This window comes from Oculina patagonica, chromosome 1 (genome assembly GCF_052425735.1).
Source record: "Oculina patagonica isolate OP01 chromosome 1, crgOcupat, whole genome shotgun sequence".
In the NCBI taxonomy this organism is placed as follows: domain Eukaryota; kingdom Metazoa; phylum Cnidaria; class Anthozoa; order Scleractinia; family Oculinidae; genus Oculina; species Oculina patagonica.
In genome coordinates, this window is record NC_135758.1 from 40,189,822 (window position 1) to 40,202,347 (window position 12,526).

At 38.5% G+C, this 12,526-nt stretch overlaps 2 protein-coding genes across 3 annotated transcripts in view; one reads left to right on the plus strand and one right to left on the minus strand.

Annotated features, from left to right (window-relative positions):
- The window catches only part of LOC144630699 (complement C3-like), a 49,492-nt gene extending 42,249 nt beyond the window's left edge, over positions 1-7,243 (minus strand). The window contains exons 1-6 of the mRNA XM_078489081.1: positions 7,109-7,243; positions 5,817-5,983; positions 4,523-4,548; positions 3,756-3,933; positions 3,152-3,204; positions 155-172 (exon numbers count right to left, since the gene is read on the minus strand). Of these exons, the coding sequence (XP_078345207.1) occupies positions 155-172; positions 3,152-3,204; positions 3,756-3,804 (120 nt within the window). The 5' untranslated portion in view covers positions 3,805-3,933; positions 4,523-4,548; positions 5,817-5,983; positions 7,109-7,243. The remainder of the gene's footprint in view (positions 1-154; positions 173-3,151; positions 3,205-3,755; positions 3,934-4,522; positions 4,549-5,816; positions 5,984-7,108) is intronic.
- LOC144630687 (complement C3-like) overlaps positions 1-12,526 on the plus strand; it is a 170,152-nt gene that overhangs the window by 123,959 nt on the left and 33,667 nt on the right. The window contains exon 1 of one of the 2 annotated variants that reach the window (XM_078489069.1): positions 10,482-10,628. The exons of the other annotated variant lie outside the window; for it this stretch is intronic. Within the exon in view, the coding sequence (XP_078345195.1) occupies positions 10,564-10,628 (65 nt within the window). The 5' untranslated portion in view covers positions 10,482-10,563. Of the gene's footprint in view, positions 1-10,481; positions 10,629-12,526 lie in introns of those variants that run through there. 2 annotated transcript variants of the gene reach the window in all.

A 12,526-nucleotide genomic window follows, 5' to 3' on the forward strand; every position in this document is an offset into this window, starting at 1 on the left:
GGTTAGATATATAAACGTATTCTCAGCTGGCTACACTGGACCACATTTTTAATGCAACGGACGAAGAGCAAATATGTCTTCTTCTTTTTCCTAAATACATGGTTTCTTACTACGCTGGAGTACTGATTTTAAATGTAAAGAAAAACCGACTTACCATGACCACCAAGGATATCTGTTTGAAGAGAGAAAAGGCAAGAAAAAATTAGAAGTTATGCAGGAAGCCGTAGACAATTAGACGAATTAAAATATTTTCTAATTGGGTTACTGTTCGGCTTAATAATTTTACAGTCAATTGCAAACCGGGTGTCCAATTTGACTGACAGTTTTCAGTATGAAACATAATAATTTCGCCTCTGTTTCAAAGAAGGACGAAATAATTGCAGTATGGTCAACTGCTTATCAACAGACTTCGAGAAATTAGCTTCAGGCTTAGTTGGAATTGTACTTAAAAACTCAAATTTGCTCCGCAAGTTACGGCTTACGTTAGTAATTTTGAAGCGTAATTCCTAGCTTAGCAATGTATATACGTAAACTAAACCTGTCGCTTATTTCTCGCATTCGGTTGATGAACAGTCGAATAAGGGGCAATTATTTTCTGTTTCTTTGAAACAAAGGTGGTATAACCTCGTTTTATAAAGCAAAAAGAAAACTGGAACTTGGCAACTTGCGCGCTCAGGCAAATTTGACTTGAAAGTTGCAAGTTGCGACGAGCAAACTGTCAATCAATATTGGAACATTGCACCGCAACATTGTAACCACTCCAGGAGAATGTCCACTTTTGGAAATGTGGAAAACAATAGCGTGACGTAACAACATGGCGGTTGTCAATTCTTCCCGAGTGGACTCCACTAGAATTTTATATTTGCCTTTTTTCAAGTTTTCCCGTGGTGCGTTTCCTGTCAGATTGTAACACAACACAAAGAAAGCATTGAAGAAGCGTTATGCGTGACAATTGTGTAAAATCACGGCGGATTGTGCGCGTAGGTTAGAATTTACTTTCGATGCGTATGTTTGTTTTGGTTGTCTTTCGGGTCGTTTCTTCAGCTTTAATCCAGTGTATCTCTTGTGAAAAATTTTTCTGGGCCTTGAAAAAATTCAGGGATGTTCTATAGTTATTCTAGTTGCTCTGTACGAAATCTGAGCGATGGGCCGCAATTTGGGTGGATGGGCCGCGATTTTTGCTGGAAGCCATCGTCTACGCAAAGTGAGACTGCTTACAACTGATCTGTTTGGGCTTCTTTTCGTTCGCTTCAGTCGATGACTTGATGGATAATTGACGTCAAAGAACATCTTAAATATATCCAGGATTGCCACAGATTATCTACTGGACATGTTTAAAGACACAACAAGGACAACAGGATGCTGGCTTTGTTTTCTTTCTGGTTTCTTTGGATCGAAGGTCGACACGCGGCTGAAAAGCGCAAAAGCACATTGAAATGTATTAAAAGGCCAGGGTATCTGGCAAAAGAAACCAAGCACGGACTCGCCTGAAGCGAAGGAAATTATTTTCTCGATTAGATCATTCAATTTCTTGATAACCTGGAGTTAGAAAAACATGGAAGGAATGAGAACCCTGGCGAGCTGCGTGTTTGCGCCGTGCCAGGGAAGGCGAAGGAGACTTCAGTCAATGTATGTTCGTTCATTTCAGTGTAGTCAACCTAATTTTAACCAGCTAGGAGTTCTGACGGTCTTGTTGTTATGTTTATAAGGAGCTCCAAATGCCATGATGTTTTCAAATGATTGAGCTAGCCTTCGAGTTGAGGTCATCGGTCTAATTGATTTCCTGGCCAGCTATTTTGCGAAGCAGAGTTTGACGCCTATTTTGTTGATGAAATATATGTTAGAAAGGTTTGTTGTGACTCATTTTTATTGCAAGATAAAACTCGGTACAGCTCACTTTATGTTTTCACTACATGACCAGCAGATTATGAGCTGCGCGAAGGATTTTTCTTTTCTAATATTTTTATTGTGTTGCCAAGCCAGGCTGTTTGATTTGCAGCAATGTAATGCCACTGTAATGTGTCGCTTCCTGCGACGCGTGTTCTATTTTCTTGACTCAGTTGCGCCAAATATTCATGTGGCTTCTAGAAAGCTATTTACTTTTTCGTTTAATTCGTAGAAAACAAGTAAGTTTAACGGTTTATGCAAACCTTCAACTATCAATTTGTTAGACCGGTCAGTTCTGGCACGATACCAACTGTAAATGTCTTCATGTCAGTTTGCGACATCGCATTTAATTTTTGAATTCGGGACGCCACCAAGCTATTGCCCGGGATAATTGTGAGAGTATCTTATCTGAAAATTGGAGTTCATTGCTCCTGTTAATTTACCAAACCAAGTGCTTAGTGTGTCACTGATATGTACATGGCGCGGACGGAAAACGTTCGTTTCCGCTTAACTCACTCTCGGCCAAGAGAGATAAACAGCATATTTTTTTCTTTTTGCAAGCCGTGAATAAAGTTAGGCCCAGGATGCTTTTTAAAAATCCTTGCATGATGTGGCGTAAACTGCGAGAGTATCTTATTTTAAAAGCGGAGTTCATAGTTCAGTTCTTTTAATTTACCACTGAAAACCAAGTGCATAGTGTGGGCATAGCGCGCAAAACAAGAGCATTTAAAATGCAAGCGTTCGTCTCCGCTTTATTAATTCCTGTCCAAGAGAGGTCAATGGCATATTTTCTTCTTTCTGTAAGCTGTGAATTTCCGCTTAGTTAATAGAACGAAGCTTGTTTCATTCGAATTCGAGTTCTGTACACTTCGCTGTTCTAGATTTCGATCGACAGAGCAGGAATATTTTATGTCAACAGACCTCGCATCATGTGACTCCAAATTCGAGCAATGATTGGATAACTGTTTGTTTTGATCTGCGGATCAAAACATTTCCAAAAGTGGACATTCGTCTGAACTGGTAACGTTCCCATCAAAAGAACATCAGGTTTGACTGTAAGAATGTCATATGTATTCGTTTCCAGCGTTTATCTGGGGGAGTCACTCTTCAAGATGTTGAAAGTGATAATTCTGGTTGCAGAGCTCGCAAAATACGTGAATTACGTGCGTACTGTGTGTTCTTCCAATAAGATAACATTGTTATATTTCTATTGCTTTGGCTGCAACTTTATATTTTTTTCTTTTAAACAATTTCTTTATGTCACCTTTCTTTTGGATGGCTTCATGTCAAAATCAAGGGGAATCACTCGGATTCGCACTGAAAAAAAAAAGAGCAACGTTGAACTGTTACAATTAACCATGACTGGTTTGTAGTCCAGCTAAATATCTCGCCTTGCAAAGCTATGGTAAACAACACAATGCTACTTACTCTGATAATTCGTTAGCCTAATGCAATTTGTTAATGCAATAGCCTAATGCAATTTCATGTCAGCATCCGAGTTCAAGAGAGACATCTGCACTGATCATGAAAGCTACAATTGTAACTCAGTTCAGATTATCAGTCTCATCAGTAATCACCAATTAGACTACGAGCCCTGTTTCAGTGGAAAATGCGGTATGGCAGTAAAAAAAAAACTACAAGTGTACGTAGTTTCATTAGTGCTTGGCTGGGTTATTTGACATTTTCATATTACTTCAGTTCACATTTGACAGAATAATGTGTGTGTTGTGATGAACTTTTATCAACGAGGAGACGTTGTGATGCAGGGGCGTGCATCTCATTAACGTTCAATCACAAAATTGTGAGTATCTACTTACTTAAAATTAGTTGGATTACATTTTCGATCTCGAGTAGAGCAGGTTTTGTACCTGTTTGTCCTGGAGTGTAGATCGGCTTGTCTGTCTGTATGAACACCATTCCGTCTCTGTAGCTCAGGAGAATCCTCGCTTCTTTGTGAAACTGGAAATGAGCATCATCTGACTTGGCCACGAGATAAACATACTGCTTATTCACAGAGTTAGTATCTGGCAGGTCTTTGGGCTCAACCTTTAGATGATGAGGCAACGTAGGTGTTTGTTTAATATACAATGTAACAGCCAGTACAGCACAGGATTATTAGCAGTTAGTTGCAAGAGATCGAGCATCATTTTTATTTTAGCCAGTTTCGATAAAACCAGGTGATGTTTCTGTTAAATATCGAAAAACAGAAATTGCCTTTTGATGCCAAAAAGGCAAACAGTTCCCTTTGTTTGATATGAAAACTTAAGTAAATAGTCTAACTGTTGAACGATTACAACCTGCAATCCTTACAATTAATTTCAGGTATTATAAGACAAAAATAAGGAATCATGTTCACTTTCAAGGCAACGCATATGTGGTCGTGCTCTTTTTGAAGTTATAGTTCACCATTATTTTTTTCTGATTCTGATTGGTTTTTAAATTGATCACGTGACGCGATAGTGTTCATCCGCGGAGGGCACCATCAGCCCATAGTACCCGTCCGAGAAAAAAAAATTCCCGGATGCATTTTAATGTACTCGTAAAAATACCCTTGATCAGGTGCTCTACTGCGAAACTAAACTTGCTAAGATATAATTAAGATATTCTCGTAGTCGGCACTTATATTAGTACGTACCTTCACTGTAAGGAAAGAATTGCTTCCTGCAAAATGAGAAAAGAAAAGGACATAAGTGATAAGATGTAACGTTTAGTTAGTATAAAATCACATGTGAAATTTAAAATCTGTTTTACTGAAATACTAGTAAGTATCCATCTAAGGTTCCCTCTTTATAGGTATTCTAAGCGGAAAAAGATGACTGTGGATGAGAGTTGCCTAGCTAAGAAGGAGCGATCCGCCGAGAAAAAACATGCGTTAGAAGTTATGACGTAACAACCAGCAGAAACTGAAAACAATCCAATATTTTTTTTTCTGTCGATAGCTCGTTATGCTTTCACTCCGACGTATACAGGATGGGATCTTTCGTTATTTTTTATTCCACGTTAGCTAACGGGCGGTGAGGGTTTATTTTTTTCACTCCACGGAAAAAAGGCTGATCGCGTATTCGTCGTCGCTAGCGACCACTACGTACGTCACGAGCCACAACTCTGAAAGCAGCTGAAACCCGTCGTACACACACGTACTAATATAGCTGGACAGAGAGCTCTTAGCAGGAGCCTAAGCTCCCCATTGTTACGCTCTTTTGTTACAAATTTTGTATTTACACGCACTTGTTTTATATCAGAAACCGAGAATTTTTTTATTTTTGTTTATTTGTATGATGTAGACTAGTTGATTGTTAAGATAGCAAATTTAAATGATAGATATACCTTAGTACTAAGTCTACAAATAGGAAAGTATCTGCTATCTATTGTTACAGACTTCTATTGTTACATCTTTCTATTGTTTTATACATTCCATTCCCTCCTTCGATAGCAATATGTTCTGCTTGGCATTATGCCATTTGGCATAATAGCAGCAGAACACAATAACAATAGGCAGGAGAGAAAGGACGGCAGACAAGAATAAGACAGTTCACTCAATTTCATATTAAATGCATCATACCAAGCGATTAATCCGAATATTACGGACTATGGAAATTTCGTTTGAAATTTCCATAGTTACTTTTCGGGTGCAGTGTCACTTATTGTTCTGATGATGATGCTCATTTTCAGTAGACGACTGAAGAGCATTGGGAAATGAGAATGGCTAAAGGCATTCCATTTAAACAGCTGGATCCCCGTTTCCTCGGATTTATAACAGTGGATTCTACATACGGCTTAAAACGGCGAACACTGTTGCAAAGATTGATAAAGAGTACGAGTAATCTTATAAAAGTGAAACACAAAAGATGACTGATGCGGTAACTTTCATGGTACTATCACGTTAGCTGGGCAAGAGCATTGGTGCTTTTCCTTTACATTTGTCTCACCTTTTCGTGGTGGAAGTACAGCTTGTACTTCTGAGAATGTCTTTCGTCTGTGTGGTTAGTCCTGCAGATATAACTTCACCGTCACAGGCTGCCCAGCATCGAATACGGTAACGGAGACTTTTTCTTCGACTCCAATGTGAAATACATTAGGAGCCATTATGGAGAATCTTTACAATAACATGAAAAAAAAAATGAGAAATAATAAGCATAAAAGAACACTTTTCTCATTTTACGGTTGCAGCTGCCTGTCTCTTGCCTGTCCAGAGAGCGAGCGACTTGAAGTTAAGGCGGTGTTTTACTAGTGCAATAGGCTCGCGACTTCACGCGCAGCGCACCTTGCAAGTTGTGAGAATATCGCTTAGATTTCATTTAAGAGAATGCATGGGAAATTGCTTCCCCCCCTTCACGAGCTCCAACTAAAGAGAGAGGCCTGACGACGAGGAAGTCTTGCAGACTAGAAGGGGCGTCATGTTTGGACTTGCACACAATTAATTACCCAAGAATGGACGGAAACGTCCGATAGTTATTCCAGGTTTAATTTTTTGTTGCGTTCATAATTTTTTTTTCGAGTTTTAAAATTGATCATGTTTACAACGTTCATCGTGACTAGTTTCCAGTTCCTTTTCTTTGGCAAACGCAAGAGTTTTGTAAATAAGGTCCCTTGACAATAACAGTGAATTCGTATGTCGATTGCAAAACCGTGGAAATAATTTTGAGTGGGTATTTAGAATGCTTCCTTCCTCCCACTACTCTCCCCCCCCCCCCCCCCCATCCCCGATTAGCCGAAAGTACGTAGATACCCCCGTGTAGATATCTGATAAATGCCCCTGAGCGACCGGGATTATTAGAATCAGGGACCTTCGATTCAGCTTTCAGATCAGAGTACGAGTACGAGATTGAGTTCAAGTACGACTTTTCAAACCTAGTGCTGATGCTTTCAATTATTATATTTCACATCTATCTCGTACCGATAGTTTTCTTTTCTTTTCAACCGGTAAGCAAGAGGAAGGCCGAAGTGACCTAAAGGGGATTGAAATGCGAAAGTCGTCTTCGTACTCGATCTGGTAATTGTACTGTCACTTATCAAAATCATTCCCACTCAGATTGCCAACCAAGGGATCTAATGTATTTTGTCCGCTCGCGTTCGCTCGATTAATTCTGCCAAAAGATCATGATAACGCTTTGATCAAGTTCTTTTCGTTTTTATACGTAATTTTCTAAACATATAATGTATAATGTGAAAAAACTTGACGCAGTTATTCTTCTTAGGGCGGAACACAAAATTATCTCACCTTTTTGCTGATACACATCCTATTGCAAGTAGCACTAAGAACGTTCGTAACACTGTACGAAGTAGCTCCGCCATGCTTGGGGCAAAGCTTTGTTTGACTGCTTCCTTGCTTTAGTCAACAGCTGAAGTAATGAAAAGTAATCATTGAAACGTGACTCTTAGAACACAAAACAGAGGCGCCGACAGACACTGGTCATGTGTTCATGATTCATGTCACGGCATAACAGTCCCATTCAAGGGAGAGAGACAATCCTGTTATCTATAAACATCTTACGTTTAATCATCCTTGTCTAAAAACAACTTGACCAGACACGTACGTGCATATATCGAGCTTGTAAGGACTTATGGGTATTTTACAAGCCTAAGCAACAAAGCTGGCAAGGGGGGTTTTAGAACCCCAAGTTTCAACTACAATTATTACTAGTGACATTTTCCTCTTCTCTTCTATTTTTTTTGGGGGGAGGGGGGGGAGGGATAGGAGGTATAATTTGAATGTGTACACCAGGAATTCCACTTAAAAATGACCCTATGGGACCCTATGCAGCTCTGCTAAAATAAAGTTATCCATTTCAAAATAAGTACGTTTTAAAAGCTTGTGTCTCAAATATTTTTGTCCCTGATTGCAGTTCTCTCTTTTACTTAATTGTCCCGATGAACTGAACTCGGAATCCGTGAAGCTGGTTTACGGCTCTATCACTAGCCATGTCGATGGATCCTAAAATAGCCTTCTCTGTTCAAGGCTGTACAAATGTAACAGGCAATAGCTTCAAACTCTTAAGACATTATTTTCCAAGTAAACTCTAGTCGTAGCGCAGTTTTATTCAAACGAGCGACGAGAATCCCTCTTCCTCGTTTTTTTTTTTAGCTAATTCAGCCTCTCTTTCCAATTTATATTTAAGGAATGCTTATTGGAAATAGAAATAGATCAGGAATATAGAAGTGCACTCAAAATTTTAATTTGTCTCTACTGGTCGGTACTCTTTGTGCAACTATCTATAACTGAAATCGAAACTGAAAGGAGTGTTTTCTCACCTTTGCACTGATGCATAAAGAAAATATTTTATTTGTCTCGGAATTTAGCCAACAACAAGGTACTAAAAATGACCCAAAACAATAGGTAATTAACACGGATCAATTGAAAGTATTCTCTTTGTGATCTGTTCTAAGTAAGGGTATTTCTCTTAAACTTTCTGTCAGCCCTTCTTTTTGTATCTTAACCTTCAGCTCGTTTTCTCTTTTTTTTTTTTCAAATAACACATATAGTTCTGGCATAATCCCCGTTCGGTTTCCAAAATAAACGTACATGAAATACACAGAATTTGTTCCTTTATCATGCAGCGAGTTCAAAAGGTTTTTCCTAGCAGGAAGTATTGAATACCGGAGCACGATTTCAATCATGAAAGAAAACATAGCTATGAAGTTCCTTCCCACGTTGTTGACCTTTTCTTGTCGTTTCTGATTGCATAAGGATTTTAACCCCTTTTGAAGGCTTCTTCAAAGTATTTCAATCAGTGCTCATGGCGTGATAAAAAGTATTACATTATGATTGCATGAGCAGGCCATGCCATGGAAAGACGTCAAAGACGGCAGTAAATGGCACTGAGAGTATTTGCCCCCTTCATAGGGAATTTTTTCATTTTCATTTTTTTAATGCCGTTCGTTGATAGAGTTTTTAGAGTTTTGAGAGCTTTTTTAAAGACCTTCCAAGACTCCCGGAAGACTGCAGGGCTCGTTTTGTACCAATTTATATTGAAATACATGATAAAATAACTTTGTTATAATAGTGGCCATTGCCTGCCTATCTTCATTGCTCTAGTAAAGCCTTGCAATCTAAAATGGTTGCTGTAAAATCTTTTGTTTTATTTAGAGAGCTTCGATTTCTTTTAAGGAACGTATACCGTGCAGGATTTCGTAAATGCTAGCTAACCTTGACGCAACGACTACAGCTGGCCCCAGTAAGCCCCCAGTCACTTCACGCCCACAGCGCTGAAAAACATGTCTTTGAAACAAATGACGTCATATCTAATTTGTCGCGCACAACACGGAAACCGGAAGGAACTTCATATCTTTGTTTCCGACGATTTGAAACATTCTTTATAGACTTCAGGACGAAAACAAATTCTTCCGAACTTGCTAAAATAAATGAATTATTTTGTAGTTGCTCCTTTTCTTTACGGCCTCGACAAGACGATTACTATGTCTTTGTTGTTGAGCTTATAATCTGCACGCGTCTTTCTAATCGGCCTCCGCCCGGAGCTATGCCAAGTTCATGCTGAACCAGCCTTCGGCTACGGGACAAACTCTTTACGGATCATGTTTACCTTGTCTAATGCGATAAGGATTTCTTTCCTTCTAATAGGGTTTAGTTAATTTACTTTAATTATATACCTCTCGTATAAGATTTTTTGTTCGAAAATAGGAGGCGAATGACATCTCTGTGATTGCATGTGTAATGCCCCATGAACATACTCACGTATTAAACCCGGGATTAAAGCACAAGGCTATCGGGGAAATTGATCGCAGAAAGATACAATAGCAACAGAAAGTTCTTGAACTAAAAAAACACACATAGTTTATGCAGCTTGTAATCTTCTTCACGTGAAGTAATCTATGGATGTATTGTTTGTTTTCCGAGAAAAAAAGGATTTCCCATCAAGGATCGTTTCGAGGGAGGGAGGGGATGGGGAAGGAGAAGAAACTTTTTGAACTCGGCAATTTGATTGCACTGTGTGTTCGTATTTTAATTTTCTCCAATCCAAATATATTACTCCTGTTGCATGATTTACTTATACACTGTTATATGTAAGACAACGTCGGCCAGGCTAACTGTAGTAGGGGAAATTCTCAGATTAGTCCTAGATATGAGGGGGGCAAAGGGTTTTGGGTGAACGTGAAAAGGGAAAAAATTGGTGACGGTGAAAATAGGGCAAAAATAGAGTGACGGTGAAAAATATTAGAAAAAATGTTTTTTTATTTAAGGGACCCCCTCAGATATTAGCCCGCTTATTCACGAAACCTGTCAAAAAACCGCGTTGTCATTTTAGCACTGTTTTTCTGGACGAGAAGACTACGGACGTGTCAACTTCTCGTTGTTATTCCTTCGTCACCATTTCTAAAAGTTTTCCTAATTCCCCTTCCCCCTTTTGAGAGTGGATTGTGTCTGAAAAACAATAACAGTGTATTTGAAACTTTGTACATTTATAGATAACAGGGGGTTCTCTCTCGTAGACAGCTCCCTCCTTGTCTCAATGGGAATACAGCGTAATGTCGTGACCCTGAACACATTTTCAACATTTTGCGATAAAGGAAAATGAAATAAGAGAAAGGATCTTGGCACTTAGCTGTCAGCACCTCGGCTTGGTGTTTTTGGGAGACACGTTTCAGCACATCTAATCACGCCTTTAAACCACAGCACTGAAGGAAGAAGTTTCAGTGTCCCAAAGCTTTGCTGCAAACATGGCTGGAACAATGCTACGAGCAGCCTTGCTCTTACTGGCAATAGGATGTGTATCAGCCAAAAAGTGAGTTACTTAAGAATCGTTTGAGAATAGAAACTGTGACATTTCTCATTATTTCAGGTCCACGTTCGTGAAGTAACGCAAAATATAAAATGTTGTGTAATAATTGAAATCGTCAATCAAAGAAACATACAAACCAAACCAAAGATCGTTAAGTGACCGTAATGTTTCAAGAAACAGTTGTCGATTTATAATATTTCATTAAGCAATCGTGACTACGTTTTTAAAGTCGCTAAGCGAAATTCAACCGAATTAAACGTAGATGTGTTCGCAATGTCGACAGAAAAAGACCATACTGCCCGGCCATATTGAAATCAAGACACTCGGGACTTCGGAGGTTGAGCTATTTACAGCTAGGTGAACTATGTGAAGCTAAGAGCTACTGCTATTTCCATGTGTTAGACTGATTCATTTCGCAGGCTAACTGTTGAAGTAAAGCAAATGAATCAGCAGAAAAGGAATAGAGAAAGTACAGTTTCACGGACAGCTCGTCCTTTTCGGTAACCTTTTTTATCAACATTAAATTATTAAATTCGAACATATTCGAACTAGCGATGTACGTGTTATGTTTGATTTGTTTAAAAAAGGCAAGAAAAAAAACCTTAGAGTCGAGCTTCAGCAAACGATCGTGGCTTCTTCGTACGTGAACAGCTTCATACTCGAGGTTGAAACTGCTCTGAAACCGGAAGAAAATATTAATGTGCTTAAACAATAATTCGGTTTGGTTAATTTTCCGAATTTTCCACTAACAATTCATTACTATAAGTTAAACACGAAACACGAAATATAAGACTAGTTACAGGGACTAAACGAAATGTAGAAATTATCTAGGAAGCTATCAATGTTTGCTCTCGAACCTTTTTTAAAACCTAAGCAAAGTAATAGCGGGGGCTGTTGCGAAACCGGAAGTGAAAATTTAGTTGTTTGAGTGGGTTGTTGTTTCTGCTAAACTTTGCCAAAAATTGATTGCGATTTAATAAGAAGAAGGGACGAGATACAAAACCTCCCGCGTTATCTTTCTTTTTTTTTCAAGGGGTCTAGAACAAGTTCAGACTGGTTATTAACTCTGCAGATTTTTAAGACTTCGTATGTTTTACAGAACAGCTTTGGCGCTTCAATTAAACTTCCGTTGTTAAATAAACTTCCGTTTGCCTTGCTGCACGCCGCGCCAAGCTATGAATTAATGTATGCGGGTATTTATTTTACTAATTTATGCGCATTTTAATATGACACTGTCACAAGCTTAATCATTTCAAAAATTTGGGGCAGGTGTATGGAAACCTACAAATAGTAGTCAAGTTTTGTTAACATATTACTATGCCAGTGCACTGACGCTATAAACAAGTGATATTACACTCTTTATTTTATAAGAATGTAGTTTATTAGAATATCGAGGCTGAAATTTGCGAATTTTTAAGAATATTTTAAGAATAAACCCGAGGCTGAGATTTTGAAAAGAATATAGTTTTTAGTTTAAACAAAATCAGGTATTTTCATTTCTGTTACTTTATCTCTGTAAGGAATGCTTTTTTTAAAGCCAGAACGGCCAGGCTGCAACGAAAAGCAATGGTACATGTGCATGCAGGGCGGACACCAAACACTTGTAATTGATTACCCAATACTTGCTAAAACGGAAATGTCAAACGGTATTTTCTAAGAATGTTCGTAAGAATATTTTCAGCCTAAAATCGGCAGAAAAATAAGAATATTCAACCTGGATCAGAAAAAATGTATTCTTGTAAAAAAAAAAGAGTGTATTATGATGCCAACAGGAACTTTAGACCTCAACTTGAACAAGTCAGGCCGAGTTTTTCAAGTTCTGCCCTTGAGGCCTTGAAAAAAAAAACTTACAAAGGCTCCTCGCTTTCTTCAACAAAAATTTACATCATCATTTTGCACTT